This window comes from Denticeps clupeoides, chromosome 7 (genome assembly GCF_900700375.1).
Source record: "Denticeps clupeoides chromosome 7, fDenClu1.1, whole genome shotgun sequence".
NCBI lineage: Eukaryota > Metazoa > Chordata > Actinopteri > Clupeiformes > Denticipitidae > Denticeps > Denticeps clupeoides.
This window is the reverse complement of record NC_041713.1, coordinates 13,222,633-13,243,876: the sequence shown is the minus strand read 5'-3', so window position 1 is coordinate 13,243,876 and position 21,244 is coordinate 13,222,633. Positions and strand designations below refer to the sequence as shown.

At 44.4% G+C, this 21,244-nt stretch overlaps 1 protein-coding gene across 8 annotated transcripts; it reads right to left on the bottom strand.

The window, feature by feature from the left end:
* Positions 1-21: 21 nt before the first annotated feature.
* Positions 22-18,440, bottom strand: abat (4-aminobutyrate aminotransferase). Of its 8 annotated transcripts, none has more exons than XM_028985607.1 (17): positions 18,295-18,388; positions 17,716-17,802; positions 13,849-13,995; positions 12,650-12,750; positions 12,462-12,491; positions 10,269-10,386; positions 7,418-7,467; positions 6,877-6,957; positions 6,355-6,447; positions 6,124-6,186; positions 5,929-5,992; positions 5,452-5,600; positions 5,066-5,203; positions 4,381-4,548; positions 2,987-3,133; positions 2,241-2,352; positions 22-2,096 (listed from the first exon to the last, which is right to left on the bottom strand). In XM_028985607.1, the coding sequence occupies exons 3-17, from the start codon at positions 13,919-13,921 to the stop codon at positions 1,975-1,977; spliced, it is 1,509 nt and encodes a 502-aa protein (XP_028841440.1). In that variant the 5' UTR covers positions 13,922-13,995; positions 17,716-17,802; positions 18,295-18,388; the 3' UTR covers positions 22-1,974. The 8 variants fall into 8 exon arrangements, with proteins under 8 accessions (XP_028841440.1, XP_028841439.1, XP_028841438.1 ...); XM_028985606.1 differs by having other exon boundaries at positions 17,738-17,802; XM_028985605.1 differs by lacking the exon at positions 17,716-17,802 and having other exon boundaries at positions 18,295-18,440.
* Between the last annotated feature and the right edge of the window lie 2,804 nt (positions 18,441-21,244).

Sequence of the window (21,244 nt, the reverse complement as noted above, 5' to 3'; positions counted from 1 at the left end):
TGTAGATATTGAAATAAATCATTTTTCAAAGTTTCATAAAGATTTATTACAGAGATATTCTTAAGACAACAATGCAGAACTAGTGCAAATGATTACATCAACAATTTCCCATTGTTTAGTTCACATAATTGCAAAGCATAGCAATACTCGTCATCTCGATTTTTATAACACAAATCTCTACACAATACTGATTTAGCCAACACAAGCACAGTCCTTTACATACCGAAATATCTACAGCTCTAGTCCAGAGCAGCTGAAGAGTTCCACATGTCCAAGACATTTTAAAAACATTTAAGCATCCAAAACAACATAAACGTATCTATGACTATTCTTTGACAGCAAGACTGGATTTGCTCAAAATGCAGCAATGGAGGGTCATTATAAAAATGAGCATTAAACATGATGTCTATTCATAACAGTTTCTCTATATAGATTTGTACAATTTGAGTAATATGGAGATGTGGAGAGAGGTGATTATTATAACGACGATGATGATGAAGCATTATGTTGGTGTGACCATGTATTGTGAGACTGCTTGGTGAACATGTGGTCTTGTGGTGGAACGTGGAAAGAAGGTAACCCCCCCAGGAGAATCACCCCTAATATCTGCCACAGAGCAAGATTTTCTCAGTTCGAAGTGTTTACAATTAGCACCACCAGTCTGGATATTGGATCATGGCCTAACCTAAATGATACCTTGTAGAAACCATTTTATAAATGTACAGTGTTGTGCACCCAATAATTTTCATTAGAAAATTATTTATACTAAACAACTAAGCTCTTATTATTGATACGGTCTATACCACCCATCATGGTTTCTAAAGCACCATACCTTGTTTACCATTGAACAGTCCTGACTAACTTGGGGGAGGAAAGAATGTCATGTGTCAGAATGTGTTCGATAAACCCAGCTGGTGATACTTTGCTTCCAAGCCTGTCTGGTCCTTAAGGGGGTCATGTTCACCTGCGCGCTCCGCTGTCAGCGGTCGCTGAAGAGCTACTTGGCATCATTATTGCAGTTGAGAAACACCAACTTGAGCGTGCAGACACGGGGGAAGAGGGAAAGGAGGGAGAATGCTGCATGCATGCTGTTGGGCATTGTGCTAAGACTTAGACTTTAGTGAACTTCTGGTAAACATTAAAATGAAAAGTCAAATCAAGACTTTTGTTAATGCTATTTTCAGGGCTGAAAGCCACAACTTGCCTTTTATAGCTGAAGAAAAGGCCTTTAGCTGCTTTCTATTAATCTATCATTTATAGTTCCTGATTAACAATCAAATACATATTTCTTGTGCTAAGATCTTTAGTAATTAATTAATAATACGCAAAGATAATAAATGAGATATTGAGCTGAAAAAAATATTTAAGACACAGTAGGTTTGGCACAACTAAACTGTGATGTCACTGTAAACTTACTTGGTCCCTTCTCTGTCCCCTTTCTCTGTTCTCTCACTTGCTCTTTTCCGGTATCGGTAGACTTCCACAGTGACGTTTGCTTAGGCTGAAAGTCATAAACAAATTGCTTGTCGTCTTCACTTCCTTTGACATGATCCTTATGACACCCTCAGAGCAGGTGACATTATGGCTTCCTGTGTGAACACGTTATTGATGTCTGTGCAACTGCGTGCGAGTCATTTTACATGGCGGTTAATTAAAAGAGGAGTGATTGTGTTATAATGATCTTGTCAAATGAAGTGGTAACAGGACGGAGGGGTTGGGTGGTTTATTAGAGGTGAAAATTCTTGTCCACAGAGCTATGCTGCTGTGTGAATTAGAGAGTTGGGAGTTAATGCCAATGCCATGAGTCCCTAGTGAGAAGAAAAGAAAGTAAGAAGAAATAATAATAAAAAAAAAAGTGTGTGTGTGTGTGTGTGAGTAGACTAAAGTGGTCTGAGTTTGGTGAGAACTCCCTCCAGTGGGCTTGGACCCTTGTGCTTCTCCTTTCGACTCCCTGGATCCACAGAGACATGTCAATTACTTGTAATCTCTCAGCACATCACTGAAGATGTTGAGGAACTGGTGAGCGTGGTACTCCTTAAAGACCAGGGCTGGACGGAAACGGATGGTCCGGTCACCACAGCCACCCAGGAGGACACCTGTGGGAACCAGAAAGTCCATGTGACGTCCCTATGCCAGATGATGGGGACTATGGCCACTGTAAAGTTTTATACTGTGGACGATATTTTCAACCTGGCACGAAGCATGGTGCTACAAGCTAAATGCATAAAACGGCTGCTCACCCTTATTTCTGGTCCTCTGGATAACATCATTGCGTGTGTTTTCGTCTCGGAGGTCGATGGCGCAGAATGTGCCCTGGCCACGGGCTCTGCTCAGAAGGTGAGGGTGCTGGGACTGAGCAGAGAAGAGGACACACCGCTCTCATCCACAGAAGCACAAATACAGCAGAAGCCTACTTAAACACACCCAGCAGGGGGGTTTCTGATTGCGGGTTATTTCCGGGTGTTGCATCCTTGATATCCTCCAACAAACAATCAAAACAAACACATTGGGGCAGTGGTGGCGTATTGTGTTAGGAAACGGACCCGTGATCGAAAGGTTGTAGGTTCATATCCCAAACTGCCAAGGTGCCAGGAGAATTAAAAATTGTGTCCATTCATGGACCGCACCCCTGGTCCAGTGCATTACGTAGGTATGAAACAATGATCTGACCTGGTTAACACAGTTTTTGGGATACAAACACCACTGATTCTATTGACGCATATTGAAGATTACAAATGGAAAAAATACAGAATGTATTTATAAAAATCCCACGTGGCTACAAAATTTGAAGGATGTGTTTTATCACTCACCAGCAGGGAGTAAAAACATACAGTTAAGCTCCGCCTAATCATTTCTAAAGCATGTGATAGGCTGGTTATATTATCATCCAGAAAGATTCAACAAAATTTCAAGCACACCGTGTCTCTTTGATTTGGCTGACAAGCCTTAAAATCCTACGTATCCCAGAACAGAAGTTGAGACGTACCTGCAACTCATACAAGCCCTGCAGCAGCGCCTTGCCAGAGCGGGTCACCTCCTCCAGCAGCTTCTCTCTCCTGATCACATTCAGCACCTCGCTGAGGAACACGTTCTTTGAGGGTTCGCCCATCCACGTGTTAAAAATGCGATAAGGCTGTGAGGAGAAGCACAAGGCAAACAACAAAACATAAAAACCATGAAGAAACTGGGACGAGTAATAGGGGTGTTGAAATTAATCGTATAATCGGTGCGTCATGATGCAGCCGTGGATGATTCTGCATCGATTCAGTGCAGAACATAACCAATTACATCGTAATGCAGTCGCTTGGTGATATTCTGGCGGCGTTAAAAAGTAGTGCTGGTAGTGACTGTGGCTGCCTGATCTGAGTACAGCGCCGCTCCAGGTAGGAGTTTCTCCCACCGCAGTCAAGGTCGATATTTGTTGAACTTTGACTGCTGCGACCAATAGAAACAAAGCGGGCGGTGGTTCTTTCTGCCCCTTATAAACACAGGAAAACACGGGAAACAATGACCGTAACAATACCCGAGTGTCCAGAGATCTAAAACACGACATTATTATCTTACCGGGAGTTTAGAAAACCACACATTTTTCCATACAAAACCACATTCATTTTCTAAATGAGCAGAGAAAACGGTCTGTGTTCAGTCCGCGCTGACCTGACGCCACGAACGTCTGAACCATCCGTTTTTTCTGCCATTTGTGGCGTCGGAGGAGTGCGAACTGAACACAGGTAAACGAGACCTTAACATCACGTGACCATGTAGAACATTTACGGGATGCATTGTGATGCATTGATATCGAGGCAATGATACCAGGGAAGGCTCACACCTTTAACAACTATCATGCATCGAACCACATCATCCTCATCAGAGTCTATTCACTGTTGCACACAGAAAATAAACAACATCCTCGCAGTGACTGACAGCTACCTGCAGGGGGCAACATTAACTACAGCATTTCCTGTGTACAAAATACAGTGCCTAAAATATGCCTTAAAACTGTACATTACAAACAAACATATCAAACCATAAAAAATATACAATTTACATTTACAGCATTTATCAGACGCCCTTATCCAGAGCGACTTACAATCAGTAGTTACAGGGACAGTCCTCCCCTGGAGCAAGTTAGGGTTAAGTGTCTTGCTCAGGGGCACAATATAGTAAGTGGGATTTGAACCTGGGTCTCCTGGTTCACAGGCGAGTGTGTTAACCACTAGGATACAACCACTCTGCAATTGGTTCTAAGGTGTGATAAGGTTAATCTATATATGTAAATATATGTGTGTATTTCCCTTATATTTTCTACTTAAAACAACTGAGAACATGTTTACTCGTGAACGGAGAGGTTCTGAAACATTATCTCTCACACAGCTCCACCTTGTCGGCCTGCAGCTCGTCCCGGTAGAAGTATCCCCCCGTCAGCATCTTCTTGCTGAAGGAGACCACGTCGGCCGGGTCGTCTGATCCCCAGTGCTCGTGAGCCCAGAACTTGCCGGTGGTGCCGCAGCCTGTCTGCACTTCATCCACGTGGAAGGCGCAGCCGTGCTGCAAACACAGCGCACATCTGTCACACAGTCTGCCCTCCTGTCCCTGTGCTGCTGAAATATCAGCATCTTTACTATGTCATCTGATACCTGTGCTAACACCCAAAAGGCGTGCATAAGTCACTGCATAAAACGAATTGCACAGCGACGGACCTGTACTCATATGGCACCTTTATTTAAAACGCAGACGTGTATGGGTGTGTAAAATTGTGTTTGACATAATTCATTGTTTTCCTCACCATGTCAGTACATACAGCCTGCACTGAATCAAGATGAGGACTCAACTCCACATCTTACACACACAGACAGACACGTCTATGTATTCTCCCAAATCTAAAGCTACAGAGTTACGAAAAGCCTCATGGGATCGACAGAGCTGCTGCAGGAAGTATGAATAACCGAGTCAAAACACATCTCCAATCTGACAGGGGCTGCCGGCCGACGTGTGCACAAACCGATACCACGAGACTGGTCCTCGTTTCGAGGGGCGGGGCTGCGGGGCGAGGAAAGTTGCTCACTTTGCGTGCGATGCTCCGCAGCTTCAGGAAGAAGTCGGGGGAGGCGTGGTTGTCTCCACCTTCGGCTTGGATGGGCTCGATTACAATCCCGGCAACTGGCTTCCCCTTCTGCCGCCACTTCACGATGAGGTCCTCCACCTACAAATCACACGAGAGCGGTGGATTTATGACCCGGTGCCAGGATGTGTGCAGAATTTATGACGGGATGCCAGGTGGTGGTTTATGATAACCGGGCGCAGGTAATAAATATGGCAAACTGGAAGCTATCAGTGCTGCCTGACTGCAAACCAAGGTAACAGTTACTGAAATAGCGCTTTACTACATTTATCGATATTGATATTAATGTTCCCGCTACGTATTAAGGGACAGAGGCTGCCAGGTCAGACCTCCTCCAGACAGCGGTCCTCCTCCTGTGCGTTCTCCCTGGCAAACTCCTCCAGCGGGTAGCGCAGCCGGGGGAAGGGGGCAACGGGCCAGTCGAAGGAGGGCACGTCCAGTTTGTGAATCACTTTGGAGTGTGTGGTGGCCAGGCAGCCTACAAATAACAGATAATCGTAAATCCGGAAGCCAAGACGCAGCTTACTGAATTGCAAGCGCCGATAAAAAGTAAAAATATATAAATATAACAGGTCAGAAAAAGACTAGACTAGTGGTTCCCAAACATCAGGCCAGACAGGAACTTAGGACAAAGTTCCCCCCTCAACGAGCCACAGAAATTACTGACTAAAACTAGATAATAATCTGACAAATACATATATTTTTCTGCAGACCCCCTGTCCACATTTCTCTGGACACGTCTGAGAGAACCACTGGCCTACAAACTCTGTGCATGGAGCCCAGGGTGGAGGAATGCCGTACCATACCCATAGTTCTGCCGTGGAAAGCTCCCATGAAGGACAAGATGCTCAAGTTGGGGCTGCCAGGGCTCTGGAACGAGATAGAGGATCAGTTTTGAAAAGCACCACGATGAACAAACACACTGTTAAATCGCTCCCTTTGTCCTGAAGCATGAATCATCTGCATTCATCTGAATGTAAATGTACTGTTCACATGCTCACCTGGTTGATCATGCAGGAGGTTGACTCCTCTTCTGATGGAAGGCGCATTCCCCTCTCTTTCAGCTACATGTGGCAGAAAAAAAAAAAATTTTTTTTGGGAGGGGGGGTGACTGATCGATATTAGATTGATCATTTAGTTTCTTTATCCCTACAGAATGGCCTATGATGGATGGGGCAGGTCAATTCATGTGGTTTCTGTATTTGGTTACTAGCTGGTTAGTAGAGACTCACTTTGTACCAGATGAACATGGCCTTGAACGCGTTCTCATTGGAGCAGGAACCACATGACATGGTCTGCACCCGAGTCATACCAGTGGGAGCAACCTGGAAGGGCAGAGAAAACAGTTTACAATCTCTCACACACACACACACACACACACACACACACCAGACTACACAGACATGATGACAGACTGTGGAGATAAAGAGTGACTCAAACAGGCTGTTTTATAACATGAGTGCGCACAAGTACACATTCTGGGCTTCGAGGGAAAGGTTGTTGTCTCACGCACAGGAGTCCAAGCAGAACATCTGTAGGATTCCCACAGCGAATGCATGCACTTATCCATTCAATGCTTTTTTCGAAACTCAAGAGGGGGAAAAAAAATGTTTGACTGACATTTCAGTTCTGCTTCAAAAGCTCACAAATGTGCATTCTTGCAAATAGCATTCCACTGGGAAAATAGAGCAGTTTCACATTTCTAACATTGGCTTTTGGAAACAACAACAAAAAAAGGGCGAAAAACATCTCACCGAGAGGAGAGACTCAATCAGCTTGTCCGGAAAGTTCTCAGGTGGCAGAATACCAAGAGCTGGACGGTTGACAAATGTACTCTGGGAGAGAGAAAAACAAGAGAAACCCAACAGCAAGATAAAACGTTGTAGAGACTTTAACATGAAATTTAAATTCCACACACAAATAAAAAAATCTATCAATTGGACAAAATGGCGAGCATTTTAGATTAGCAGCGCTCACTTTATTTCTTTCTAATTTCTTTCTAGATACTCTGGTATCTACTGGTACAGAGTGCCCAGTTTCAACTAAACCAACTATCTTAAAACTGCAGCTATGTTCACTGGGAATGACTTCAGACCATAGATAACTTCTCAGGTCAGTGGATTAATTATTGTTTTATAATTGCCTTTAGTTGGGAATCTAGCTGCTCTCCCCTCCCCCCCGGCCCACCTCTACCCTGCCACCCCTCACCCCTCCGCTCTGGCTGGCCGAGCGCAGGGAATTGGATTACACGCTCGCTATAAATATGCACATTGATTGCTGTGCCGCATGACTTACCAAATTGTTGGGGTTGGCCATTGCTTTCATGAGGGAAGGATGATTGTAACCTGAAAAAAAGAAAAAGAAAAAGGAAGGTGAGAAGAAGACAAATGACTGTATGGAGTATGGAAATCCCTATCAGTCGGAGGGACATTAGCATATTCATTATACCAGCAGTACAGACCGGGGAGCAGACAGGGGATCAGCATGGCGTCATTTCGAGGCATGCATCGTAATCATAAAAACACACACACACACCAATTCTGCTTCCATCAAGAACAAGGATGATTTCTAATGTTTGAGCACCTTTGATTGCACACACGGGTAACAGATCTGAGGGAAATTGCAACAATTGTGGGCGATGGGATCGGTGTTACAGCTTATCAACTCCTATCACAACAGGAGAAATCCGCTACACCCGGCATGTCTGACTTATCTCCTTCGCAAAGAAAACCGTTCAGGTGATGGAACACAGGAAAGTGACTGCCCTCCGCCAGTAGGGGGCATGGTGGAGAGGCAGGCTGACAGACAGCGAAGGTTGTAACAGAACCACCAAATGGAAATGAAGTGAACAAACCGGTTGCGTGTTCATCTGGGCTCCCATCCCCTTTATTATTATTCAGGCTGCTGTGCTTTTGTCTGAGGGTGGCAGTTCGTTGCAACAGTGGCAAAGAGCAAAAACCCAGCCACGCCTTCCAGCAGGTTTCACCAGATTCACAAAAGACTTAATCAGCTATGGCATGCGCATTATTTCACTGCAAATGTGACATTAAATCACTAAAATGAACAATGTTTATATACAACATCTATTGAAAATAATGAATTTATTCCCCAACAAAAATGAGTAAATACTAATTGAATACTAATAGGAATTGATTTCAAACCCCAATATTATGTGGCCTTATGCAAACTATCCTCTGCTGCACTTATTTAAGGTGGCGAACCTCAGAGATGCTCAGGCAAACACACTGGTGAAGGAAGAAAAACACGATGTCCTCCTTAAAACTGAAGCGCAGACTGCAAATCCAACGTGACTTGCAGACTGATAGAGGCAGTGAAGCAGCTGCTGCCAGAATCACAAAAGACTTGAGGAATGAAATGCCAAAGCGCGCAGACAGTAAGAATATTTCTATGATGTAGATATAATCTGCGCCATTTTGTGTCCTGGTTGCAGGTTGCCTTGGTGAGGTTGGCGTGGCAACACAGCCGTCCACTCAACTGGGACTCATTCAGCTCCAGAAATCAGATCTGTTACTGTTGCCACACACACACACACACACACACACACACACACACAGGATCCCCACAAGGCTTGGACAATACTCAGTCTTGCAATGCAGATTTGAAGTGTCACTGCAAGTGTGTGTGTATCCTCACAAATAAAAAAAAAAAACATGCGGGTCGACTTTTACTGGTGACAAGCTTATTCAGACAACATTGTCAAATAAATAAGTTATATAACACTCACACACTCACAGTCAAAAGTTTGTCCCTGTCCCTGTAACTACCGATTGCGCTAGATAATGGGGTCTTATAGTTGCAATAAATGTAAATGTAAATGATAGAACTAAACTGAAGACACAGGACTACAAATAACATGTGAGGACATTTTTTAAAAAGTAGCAGACAAGTTGAATATTTGCTGTGATGGCAGCTTTTCACTCTTGGCTTTTCTCCACCACCTTAAATTTGACAACAGTGTTGGTTTCCAACAGTCCTGATGGCTTTTGATGACGACCATAATAAACAAAGTAGTCATGAAGATAAGAAGGGGCGACTCTGAAAAAACAGATTGATCAAACGTCCTTCACTTTCTCCTGCTACAAAAATACTAAATATGTTTCTGACATTGGATTCTTAAAAATGGCTCCACCTTAGAGTAGGTGTGTCTCAACATCTGACTGGTAGCGTGTGTGCACACACACACACACACACACACACACACACACACACACACACACACACACACACACATAGGATTTGCCTTTGTTGACATTGCCAGGGTTTAACGCTAGGGTTAAGGTAAGATCTAGCCTTATTAAACTCTTGCTACAAAGTTGTGGCAACAATCTTATTATTCATTTATTCATTACATTTATTATTCTGGGTCCAAGTTTTGTGTATGACGTGTGACAGGCACAAAAACAACAAAAACACAAAAGATGCAAATGAAAGGGTTTAGGGAATTTGGAGTTGAAAAGTCTCTCTCTCTCTCTCGCTCTCTCACACACACAATATTCTATAGCCATCATCATGGTGAAGATACGAGTGACTGAAACTGTCTCCAACACAAGAAGATCCACTCTACAGACTGTGGAGAAATGATCTAGACACCATGGCCAGCGGTTGGTCATTTCAGCGCATGCAGTCATTTAAGGTTCACCCCGCCGCCAGCCCGGGGAAGAGGGAACTGCCGCTCCGGCGCGAGGCACGGCGGGGCAGAGGCGGCTGCCCCCAGCTGTCAGGCTGTGTTAGTCACTGCCACCCCCCGCCATGCCTGCAGAAAACAGCAGCGCTGCTCCTACCAAACAACTGCTAGCGCTGAAGCTTCACCCCAACGAGATCATCTCTGACGAAAACTGAGCCAAGGCTCATATGGTTTATGCATTAAGAACACAGCTAAATAAGAACTGATCATTTATTCCTGGGCTACAGAGGAAACATGTAAATGAATCAGCAAATGAAATTGTTTTGGTTTATGGCTGATGAAGTTATTGGATTCAGAAATGTTAACATTTAACACCAAATGGGCTGTGAGTGCACAATAAGGCGAGAAATACATCGCTTTGCTGTTCAGTATCAGGCACTTGATGACACTGTTTGTTCTTGGCAAAAGAACAGTTGTTTGTGTGTGTGTGTGTAAACTCACCTATAGGGATGGATGAGATCTGGGTGTAGAGATCCAACATGCGATTCCCATCAGCATCCACCAGGTAGTTGCCACGGCTTTCCTCGTAATTACAGAAGAAATGCACGGCACCCACATTCTACAGGAAGAGAGAAACAGAGTGCAGTTCGTTCTAGGGGTGCTGCAATATAAAATAGAATATCTAATACCATTTATCATGTGCTGACCGCTGACAAGTACTCGTAATAAAGTTTACAATGGCTATAAACGAAAAAAACCTGGCTTATTACGTCGTACAGGCATGAAATGTCACGAGACAAACAGCAGCCTGGGTGGCGTTGCTTAATAATAATAATAATAATAATAATAATAATAGAGATTTCTGGAAGAGCCATTTCACGCTTCACTTAAAACAACATGATTACCCAGTAGCCCTACAAAGGTGGAATCTACTCTTATTAAGGCACTAAACTCAGGGTTAAGTAAATGTCTTGCTCAGGGACAGAATGGTAGTAAATGGGGCTTGAACCTGTGACTTTGTGGTCTGGCATTTTTTCAAAATGTACCTCTTATAATTACAGCAAATGGATCGTCCAAGGATGCAGTCTTTTTTTTTTTTTTTCTCCCCATCACCAAAATATTTCCAAATTATGTTGCCAACCTTGAGTGAGAAACTCTAAATCACATCACAAGTTGAAATGTTCCCTGGATCCTGATATTTAGATTTTCCACAAATTTCTGTTATTGTTCATTTTCAAGAACTTCCATAACTTTCCCATGGAAACACATGCTAACAACAGACGGAACAATTTTACGCCACAGTACAGACAGTGTGGATCATGTTGCGGGTCAGACTGCCCTCTGATTTGTGGTCAGTAAAGCAGCACCAAGTCATTTACATTTATGGCATTTGGCAGACGCGACCTACATAAGTGCTTTAAAAATCCATCACCGAAATCCCTCATTCGGTTCACTAGGACTCAACCTGTAAATACAACCAGCTTAACAACTCAACTCCCCTTTTAAGTTTAAATATTTTTGTTTAAATATTTCCTAGAAATGAAAGGATTCAGCCGTTTGAACATCTAGTTTCTACTATTTATTCAATCACCTACGAGCCAGGACAGAGAAGAGCCTAGATGAATGCTTTCCTAGTACCTTGAGAGATGGTGGTGCCAGTCAAGCAGAGCCAGAGGAGATTGAGGTTTCTCATTGGTTGATTTATTCGAGGAGCAGCGCAGGCTAATCATCACACGGCTGGCAGGAGTATTAAATGTGCATTTTTTGATCAGGATGAATGAGAGCGATTCTGTATCCTGTACTGTAAGGTTCACACAGGGTTAAAGAGGTTTCAGAGGTTTTTCTCAAAAAAGGACGTCTTCACCTACTTATTTCACTGCCAGCTCTCAGAGATTATTACAAAAAAATTATTCGCCTTTTCATCTTGGGTACACAACAGCGTACCCATTTTTAGACCAAACTGGCGCTTCTAATCAGCAGCTTCATGCATTATACATGTCTGCGGCCGCGCTCGACAGAGGAAACCGGTGCTTATGTAACACAGGCGTCAGGAGGGGAAGAGCAGAGAGGAGCAGATCTGCAGCATGAAGATCATTGAGAACTGCCACATCATGTCAGGATCTTCGGGGCCAGCAGAGAAGCTGCTGAGGGGGACCTGTCAGTTGCACACTCGCTCAGACCTTTTCCAAGGTCCACCAGTGTTCACATGAGTGGAAGAAAACTTCTGTAGTAAAGAAACAGAAGGAAGGCGGCTCGGATGACAACAGAGCGATGGGTCATCAAGGGATCTCAGATCTGAGCAACTTCCTGTTAGCAACAGGAATAATGGCTCAAACACTGAAGCTACAGTGAAGCTCCAAGGAGAGAACTCTGTCTGACCCACAGTCGATGCCAAAAAATGTGGGAAGTAAACGTTGCTTGGCCTCAATTCCCAGAAAGCATTCAATCCATGTTACACACATCAGAAAACAGGATCTTATACATTATATATACACACTTCACTGGGGAAACAAAGGAAACAGACTAATGCGGTTTATCCCTGTTCATGGATGAAGCAGTCCTAGATGTGAGAACTTTGGAACTTTGATATGGGACTAGTCTTATTACTCGAACCATGCGAGAATAAACTAATAAACAGAAGCGGTCGTGCCAAACAGTTAAAAATTAAACCCAAAAGCAGAACCTGTGACTCACCTGAATTTCACCCAGCTGTTTGGCAAGCTCCTGTCAAAGGCAAAATAACAACTGGTGAATAAATGATTATGGCCAAAATGTGTTATAAACATCAATTCCAAACTCAGACCAATTTAATATATAACTAAAAAGCATTCATGTTAGATAGCTCGTCGTTAATGTCCAGTATAAAGTGTTAGGTTGGTAACCTTGGACCTTGGCCCCGGAACCTCGGTCTTCATTGAAGGGGCATCATATTCAAATTCCACCATAGTCTTTGTGGCCGTTTTGCTGACATATCTGCAACCTGCTGAGCAACATGTGAAGCGACACGTCATTACGCAACATTTATGCCCGGGGTTCAAAGGCTGCATTTCATTAGAGAATCATAGAAAGGTGAGAACTTTGATTAGAGACCCAAACGCAGCGCATGTGTACGACTTGACACTGTTCCAACTGTGCATGTGACTGGGTAGAACTGGATTGTGAAATTTAGGACTCTGTATCCTGGCAAACATGTAAATGTGCAGTCCAAACAACGAACAGGACAATGTGACTGGGGACGATTTGAGTTTTCCAAAAATTGTTTGCCATCATTTTATATAATAAAATGTTTTTACATTCATAATGTTTCAACTAAATCAGGACAGCGTGCAAGATTGTAAAATGGCATCTCACTTCACACCCAGCAATAAAAAGCCCAGTCAATCAAGAGGAGTTGGGGCAATACAACATTGTAGCCCAGACAACACCCAAGAGTTGAAAAAAATAATCATAAAATAATAAAATATTGATATTATCATTATTATTATTAATAACAATAATATTAATAATAATAACAGCACACATTGGTTGTGGTTGTTTCTTCCATGAGTGATTCTATATTAGATTTTGCAATGCAGTATGAAGGAACAAATGCAACAAGCAATAGACCCTTTGTTCATTTGAAAACACAAAAATATGGCAGGGTGCTACACCCCACATTTCTCTGCGCTCGACTGTGCATTTATTCAGACAGGCGATCAAGCAAAAGACACAAATGTGTTCAACAGGTCTGGAGATGAAATGCCATATACACCAAATTTTACAGCGTTCCACCAGAGAGCACATCACACGATGAGCCATGTGAGCCAATGTTAACAAACTGTAGATGGTTTAAGCTGGTTTAAGCTAATTTAACGTGTTTTTGGAAAAATGCAGTGTATAAACATACCGTAAACTGTTCAAACTAGTCAGACCTCCAGTTATAACATCTTAAAGCTGATCATGCGCTTTCTTTTCAGCATAGAGCATAGTCACGAGTATGATACAGAATTATGCAAAGCTAACTGGCACACATATTAAAAAGCATGCGAGTCTTCCACAGAAACGTTTCGATTTCTGAGTAATGTGGTCCACGGAGGCGGACCTGCAGGCGCACCCATACGCAGGTTGTGCTGCAGGCACACAGCCAGCTGGCGGCTCAGCAGAGACGAGGCCATCGGTCAGGGTCAGAGGGACGGGCGGGACCGAAGCAGCGAGACTGGCCACACCACTGCGCCGATCTTCACTACACCTGAGGGGACGAGCGAGAGAGAAGAAGAAGAAGAAGAAGAAGAAAAAAATTCACCATGAGACGCAAGTCCATGATAGTCATACATTTACAACATTTAGCCAAAGCCCTTATCCAGAGCGACTTACAACCAGTAGTGACAGGGACAGTCCCCCTGGAGACACTCAGGGTTAAGTGTCTTGCTCAGGGACAGTGTGGTAGTAAGTGGGGCTTGAACCTGTGACTTCATGGTATTCTGGTTCATAGGCGAGTGTCTGACCTGTTAATAGTGACAGGCTGACATTATATATTAGTCCTTTTTTTTTTTTTATTTGTATGTAGACCCTTCATGTGCAGACGGGTTACATAACCCCACTTACACAATCCCCATATTTCTCAATCAAGCGTGCAACTGGAAATGGAAAAAAGATCAAATCTTCCTCGTTCTATGATGCTTCGTTATTTAAAAACTAGAATTTGGTCTCATATACTGACAAGAGAAGCCCATGTTCAGTGATGAAGAGCCACACAACTGTGTCTCCTGGTTTTTTTGGTACGTTCTGTGATTATTATAAATAGGTTTCTCTCAGCCCTTTCAACAGGAAGTTCGCTAATTAAAATGTCACAGTTTGAAACAACCGACTAAACTTTGCAATTGCAGCGTGTTGAGCTGTGGAAAGAAAAGGCTTCGAGCAACAGAGCTACAGTTGGAGTCCTCAGGCCAGGCTATGAACTGAAAAAGCAGGATCGAGTGCACTGCACCACGCTGCCATTTTAACGATCAGCAACTGCAGCGCCATTGTTAGCGTTAGATTTAGAGATTTACCTATTCCTGCTGGGACTTGCAACCGAGTAATAATTCCATCGTGTGCTGAGATTTATTACAGCATCGTTCCTGATTCCTCAGGTAGACCTAACGGGAGGTGAGGGTCCAGCTTTTTGCAAAACAGATGCCTTGGACCGGCTTCATTTATTTGATTTTATTTTATTAATGTAAGCGATGGTGTGGTACAGATTTCTCATCCCTCTGGGCGGTTGCTAAATCCTCGGCGTTCACACACCGGATTAATTGAAATAAAAACCCGCCCACCGGGGAGTTCCCACACCTGCGTCTGGTCTTACGTCTGGTTAGTCCACTGGCATTATAATGGACCCATATACGTCGCACTTTCCTGCCTGCGGGGGCTTCGCTTGTTTGGATGCAAGTGAGATCCAGCCATCTCGGGGCATTGCGTCGTCGCCGTGGAGACCTCTTGCAAGCAGAACACACCGCCCCACCCCCATCCCTCCCTTATTTCTCAGGAGCTGGAATCAGCCGGCCGACTCCCCCCTCCTTGCTCCGGATCCGAGGCTCTGTTACGTAACGGTCAGACAGGAATATTCCAGACGATACAGGGTTTCCGAGGAGGCTGCATCAACCCCCCCGCCCCACCCAGTTCCATACAAACACCTTGACTGGCTGGAACTGGATCGCCGAGGGAGACGTTACACAAGCCTGCATCCCTCGGCGGCGAGGATGCTGCAGCAGAAGTGGGTTAAACTGGTCGGCTGGCCCCGCGGGTGGGGGGGGCATTCACCCCGCTTCAACTTCGCTTTTTCTTGACAACAAAAGCAGTATACAGTGACGCCTATTTGCAATGGCGTTCCAATGGGGATTCTTTACAGCACGCGCTCGTTTGAGCCGGAATCACCGAGAGATACATGAGAATATTCCGCATCTATTCTCCAAACTTGCTCTCTTTTCTGCAACCCGGTGAATGCCTCTTCCACCAAAAAGCCCCAGCTCAACCAATCACTATTCATCTGGGGTCCCCACTTCGGCGGCGGAGCATTTCACAGGCAACAATGATCCGCTGTTACACAACGTCACCGCCGCACCGCCAGAAACCCCTCTCAGCCACCCATCAGCGGAGTAAACCAGACAAGACCCCCCCCGCCCCCTTCTGATTTTATAAAAAATGCCCAGTTCCAGAATATAACCCCATACACTGCTACAGTCGGATAGGAAGAGGCTTCGAAACGACACGACCTCGTCTGGAACCCACAAATCCAATTTCAACGTGCAGCCAACGACAGGCGGCTTTATTAATTTTAATCAACTGGACTCGCTCAGAAAGAGCTTCCACCCAGCGGAGCCATTTCTAATCATTCCATGGGAATTAATATGCCACTGGCCACCGGCGAGAGGGCGCTTCAGCTCGAAGAAGTCCCAGCCTGTGTGGTGGATGATTCATGGAGGCACGTCTGATGAGGTCGGACTGATATCCCCCATTTTAGTGTGAGAACCTGCACAGGCCGCTTACAACCCCTCCGGACACGTTTACCCCGCTGAAGTCAGAGTGCCTCGCACTTTACCGTTCACAGTCCTTTTCGGCGTTCGTGCAGCTCGGCCTCCACCTCGCACAGGGTTAGCCTGACTGGTCTAATCTGTCGCCGTGGCAACAGTGCAAATTCTGAGTCCACTGAAGTGGTTGACGGGAGATAAAGCCACCTGAATCAAGAAATATTGGCCTACAGTTGCCAGGGTTACCAGGGGGTGAGGCGGTGAACTTCCGCGTTCTAAAGGTTCTGATGGAGCAAGCGGTAAGGTACAGGAGGCCGGCAGAGACGTTCTGCCGACTGGAACTGGGGAACTGAAATAAGAAAACACACACACTCTGCTCTCTGCCATTAGGTACAATACATGATGTGTCATGTTTAAGTAACTAACCCCAAACTGGCAACTGATTCCCAGAAATCAGCCGCACTCCCTGCCCACGTAATCAATTTTACAAATTTGACATGTTTATCTGTGTAAGGTTCTTTTTTTTGGGGAGTGAGATTTCTATTAGGCCACTACATTTTGACAATCAGATTTTTGTTTGTGACAATCAGTTCAAAAAGCACAAAGCATGGCAAATATTCAAAATATTGCAAAAATCTTCCAATGATCTTGCAAATCCAAAACAGGATGTGCACTAATCCAAAATGTGGACTACTCTACTCTGCCTTGTACGTCGAGGGCGGATGTGAGCGGAGTCCATCTCACTGTCCGTCAGGAATTGGTGAATTCGAAATGACAGACTTTAGCTCGAGGTGACTGATTAGTGCCACTGCAGATCTGCGCCTTGATCTTGTCTTCTTTCTGAAATGACTCGGAAGGGGCAGGCGGCAGTCGACAGGTCACCTGGTTTCGTCCTCCGGCTTCTGAAATGCATGTTTCATCCAACAGGAATTTAATAAGAAGTCCACTTAACTTTGATGGCCAAACTGAGGCATCAGTATCCCAGGCCGGTGTTAACGGTTATTTGATGTTAGACACGGTTAGACACACGCCTGACCTCTAATGTCAGCTCTGACGCTCTGACAGACGCATGTAAAGTGGAGGAGGAGGCGAGCGACACTGCTCTCCTCGGCACGAGAGCTTCTCGGATGCAGGGTCAGCTTCTGCATAACGATTCACTGAACCCCCCCGAACGATCGGAGAATCCGGACGTCGTTTCGCAGCCAGGCACTATTTACACTCACCCAGCAAAAATTCAGCCCCAAGTCACACTTTGCGTAGCCAACCCTGATATTTCAATAACAAGCAACCCAGGAGCAATTTTTGTAATTAGCCACGCGTGACAAATTGAAATTAATAGTGCACAGATAATAAAAAGAACCCCGATAACATCAAAATGACTTTCACTCTGTGCAAATAAAAAAAAAAAAAAAAACACCCAAAACAAACAGATGACATCATGGGTGCATATTCACTGTTACGTTTTTACGTTCGCATTGCGACCTGCGTGCTTGATACTGATGCGCGACAGGCAGAGGACACACCGCATCACAGGAAACTGCAGCAAGCTGTAAAAACACACACACACACACACACACACACACACACACACACACACACACACACACAGAGGTATGAAGTATGAAGACAGTCACGTGGCCAGGAATAACCCAACGTCACCCTCCCCGACCGAAGCGATGATTTCAGGCAACGATTAGAACCCCAGACCCCGTTTGTTTGGGTAGAAACGAGGATTTTCACACCAGAACCTCCCTCTCCCTGCACGGCGCAGTAAAAAAAATAAACTGAAGGGAAAAGAAAAAGTTCCCGGGCTGAAGTGCTGCCACTTAACACCCGACACCTCCCCCCCCGAACTCGGTCTGCGTTCGACGGTGCAGGAGCGGGAACGCGAACTCTTCGCGAAATGAAGAGTGGACCCCCAGAAACGCACGAACCCGGATTCCCAACCGGCTCCGACTGGATCGGGCCGGCGAGGGAGCGCGGGTACGGCGTGGAGGACCGGCGCGGACGCGGAATTCCGGCCGGACGGCGACACTCACCCAGCCGGGGCGCGAAGAAGCCGCCGAGAGTGAGGAGGGACGCTGCCCGGGCTGCGCTGGGATGCGGGCGCCTAAAACATCCCTGGGAATCGGGAGTCTGGCCCTTCTCCCGAAAGGAGGGTTCCAGTCGGCGCCGATCCGCCCTCAGCCAATGGGAGCGCGGCGCACTGAAACCCCGCCCCCGCCGCGCGCTGCTGCGTGTCAGCAGTTCTTGTGCAAGATGTTCAGATTTTTGATATGTTCTCCACAGCTAGCGTTTCGCCGCAAGCATGACCAGCATCGCAGAGCCACAATTAAGCATGTTTTCTCGAACTGTGTATTTGAATCGAGATAAGTATCTGGTGAAATTTGTCTTTTGAAGTGTCTTCTGAGTTATTGGGTGTACAGTGGTGCATAACACACACATTCGTCTCTCAAGTAGAAGGTACCACCGCTGGCCTATGAACCAGAAGACCCAGGTTCAAGTCCCACTTACTACCATCGTATCCTTGAGCAAGACACTTAACTTGTCTCCAAGGGGACTGTCCTTGTAGCTACTGAATGTAAGTCCTTCTGGATAATCATACCTCAAAGTCTGTGAGTTGGAATCTGGACCTGACACTGTGTGTGTGTGTGTGTGTGTGTGTGTGGAGTTTGCATGATCTTCTCATTTTGAAAATGAAAATAAGGTGTGTGTGTGTGAGGTGAACGCAGTGTGCCACCTTAGGTTGAGCTCTGGCACTGTGTCCCCTGCTTAGGATTTGGCAGTTATGGACAGTAATTATTGACAAAATCTTCAAGTTAATGCATGAGGTCTGCAACAGCCATAAAAACAAGAAGTAAAAAGTAAAAAACCAACGAGACCGTATCAACACAAATGTAAAGGAACAGAAACTTTAGTATCTGTTACAATCTCTACTTACCATTGGCTCTGTTATATACGGTGACACAGTTGCCTGTTTTTAACTCTTGTTTTGATCTCTGGATATTGCACAATGGCGTGAAATAGACAGAATGCAGCCTAATTATAAACAAGGCCGGTCGTATTAACTCAAATGTCAAGGAATAGAAAAGGCTATAATGTGTGAAAGGATAAAATGTGTGAAAAGTTGGCAGAAAATACAAGAAATCTCAAACATTGGATGACAAGATTTAATGCAGACCCGGTAACCTGAGGGAATACTGTCTGTCAGTCTTACATTTAAAATAACATCAATCGGGCCCTGACACCACCAGTACATTTTTGGATTTATCTGCACCATCAGACATGCTTAGGCTTCTTTTGTGTGCCTTAGGCAGTGAAATGCTGCTTCATAACAGCATGATGGGAGCGCTCCTCGTGGTACGGTCGAAGGGGGGCCCGTGCTGTATTGCAAATTTCACTATGTTAAATGCACACATTTTAGAGAAGATTAATGATTTGGGGGGGGGGGGGCTCAAGAAAAATAAGATCCGCTATACAGGGTCATCAAGGACACATGGCTTGTGTGCGGTTTGCTGTGTAGTGGCACAGACTTGCAACAGATGTTTGAATCCCAGCCATTTCTGCCTCATCCACCATTGACCCGTTCACAGCAGCAATTTTTGCAGTCTATGGTGCATGTGAGCATTAGGAACATGTGCTGTCCCTCCCTCAGCAGCACTCGAGACTGAATATGGGCACAAGTCCGTTGTGGTTGCGCTAAACACTGGTAATTATACCGCGGTTAGCTTGCATTTCGATTGGTCGAGTGACAATCATTTTAAATATCATACTGATTTGTAACTAAATGCTCACATCAGAGATTTACACTGCAGAAACACAATTGAACACCATCTTTCGTCATTTAATCTCATAACTCATATAACAAGCATAAATGCAAGCTGCGACAGGCACTGTCACAGCCAGGCCTGGTTTGATGATATGATTAAGATCATTTAGATATAAAACAACATCAAATTCATTAAAACTAATAAAATGGATCAAAATCCTGTCCAAACTATGTCGTAAATGGTAGGTGGAATAGTTTCAAATATATATATATATATATCTGCATACGTGTAGAGAGGAACTTCGCCTGCAGCAATTTGGTCTTGAGTTTCTTATTGATAATAATGTTATATATAGACACACACATTTATTTAACAACTCTTTGCACAGACAAGTCCAGTTGCTCTCTATTTCTTATTTGGAGCACATTGTCCACATTTGCGTTGCTTTGACTTGTGTTTGCATGCATTTCTACACTCAATAAATCGTTCCTTACTTGATTTTCATTATTGTTCTTTGTTCAGGAATGAAGGTTAACATGACTGGAGCTTGTGGACTTTGAAAGAGACGGTGCTGTTTCTGAGTGTGTGTGGTTACACATTAAAGACCAGACCTTGTGTGATGAGATGGCGACATTGCTAACGTACTTGTTACCCATCGTTACATTTTACACTTGTTGATGATGATGATTGTGTTAACAGAAACCAGGAATTGGCAACTCAAGTCTCGAATCCCAAGTAAAGTCAGACAAGTCTCAAGTCCCACACTTTGAGTTTCGTGTTTCATAATTTTTAACATATTAAATGTACCCAAGTCACAACAGTTTAGTTTATTATCAGTTTTTAATTAATATTAATGGGACAAACATTTGTTAAATGTTTCATCTTGATGTAATCTCAGGCTGGGTGATATTCCCTTAAATCAATATTACAATTGAAGAGAATATTTAATGATTAAATCATTTTTTTCATAGTTGACTGACTAGGCCTGAACTTTAAACATGCTCAACTGTTTATTCTATGCACTATTTAACTTAAAATATGGATATATTTTTGTATGTGTATACTTGTTCAGTATAATTGACACCAGTGCTAACAGTCCAAACAAGAAACCAAAGTTCTCCAAGCACTATGGTCACTTCAAAATCTGGAAATGGGCAGGACTGTCACCCGTGTAAAAACCTTTCGGGCATTGCTCTTTACGGTCCCTCTCTTGATCTTT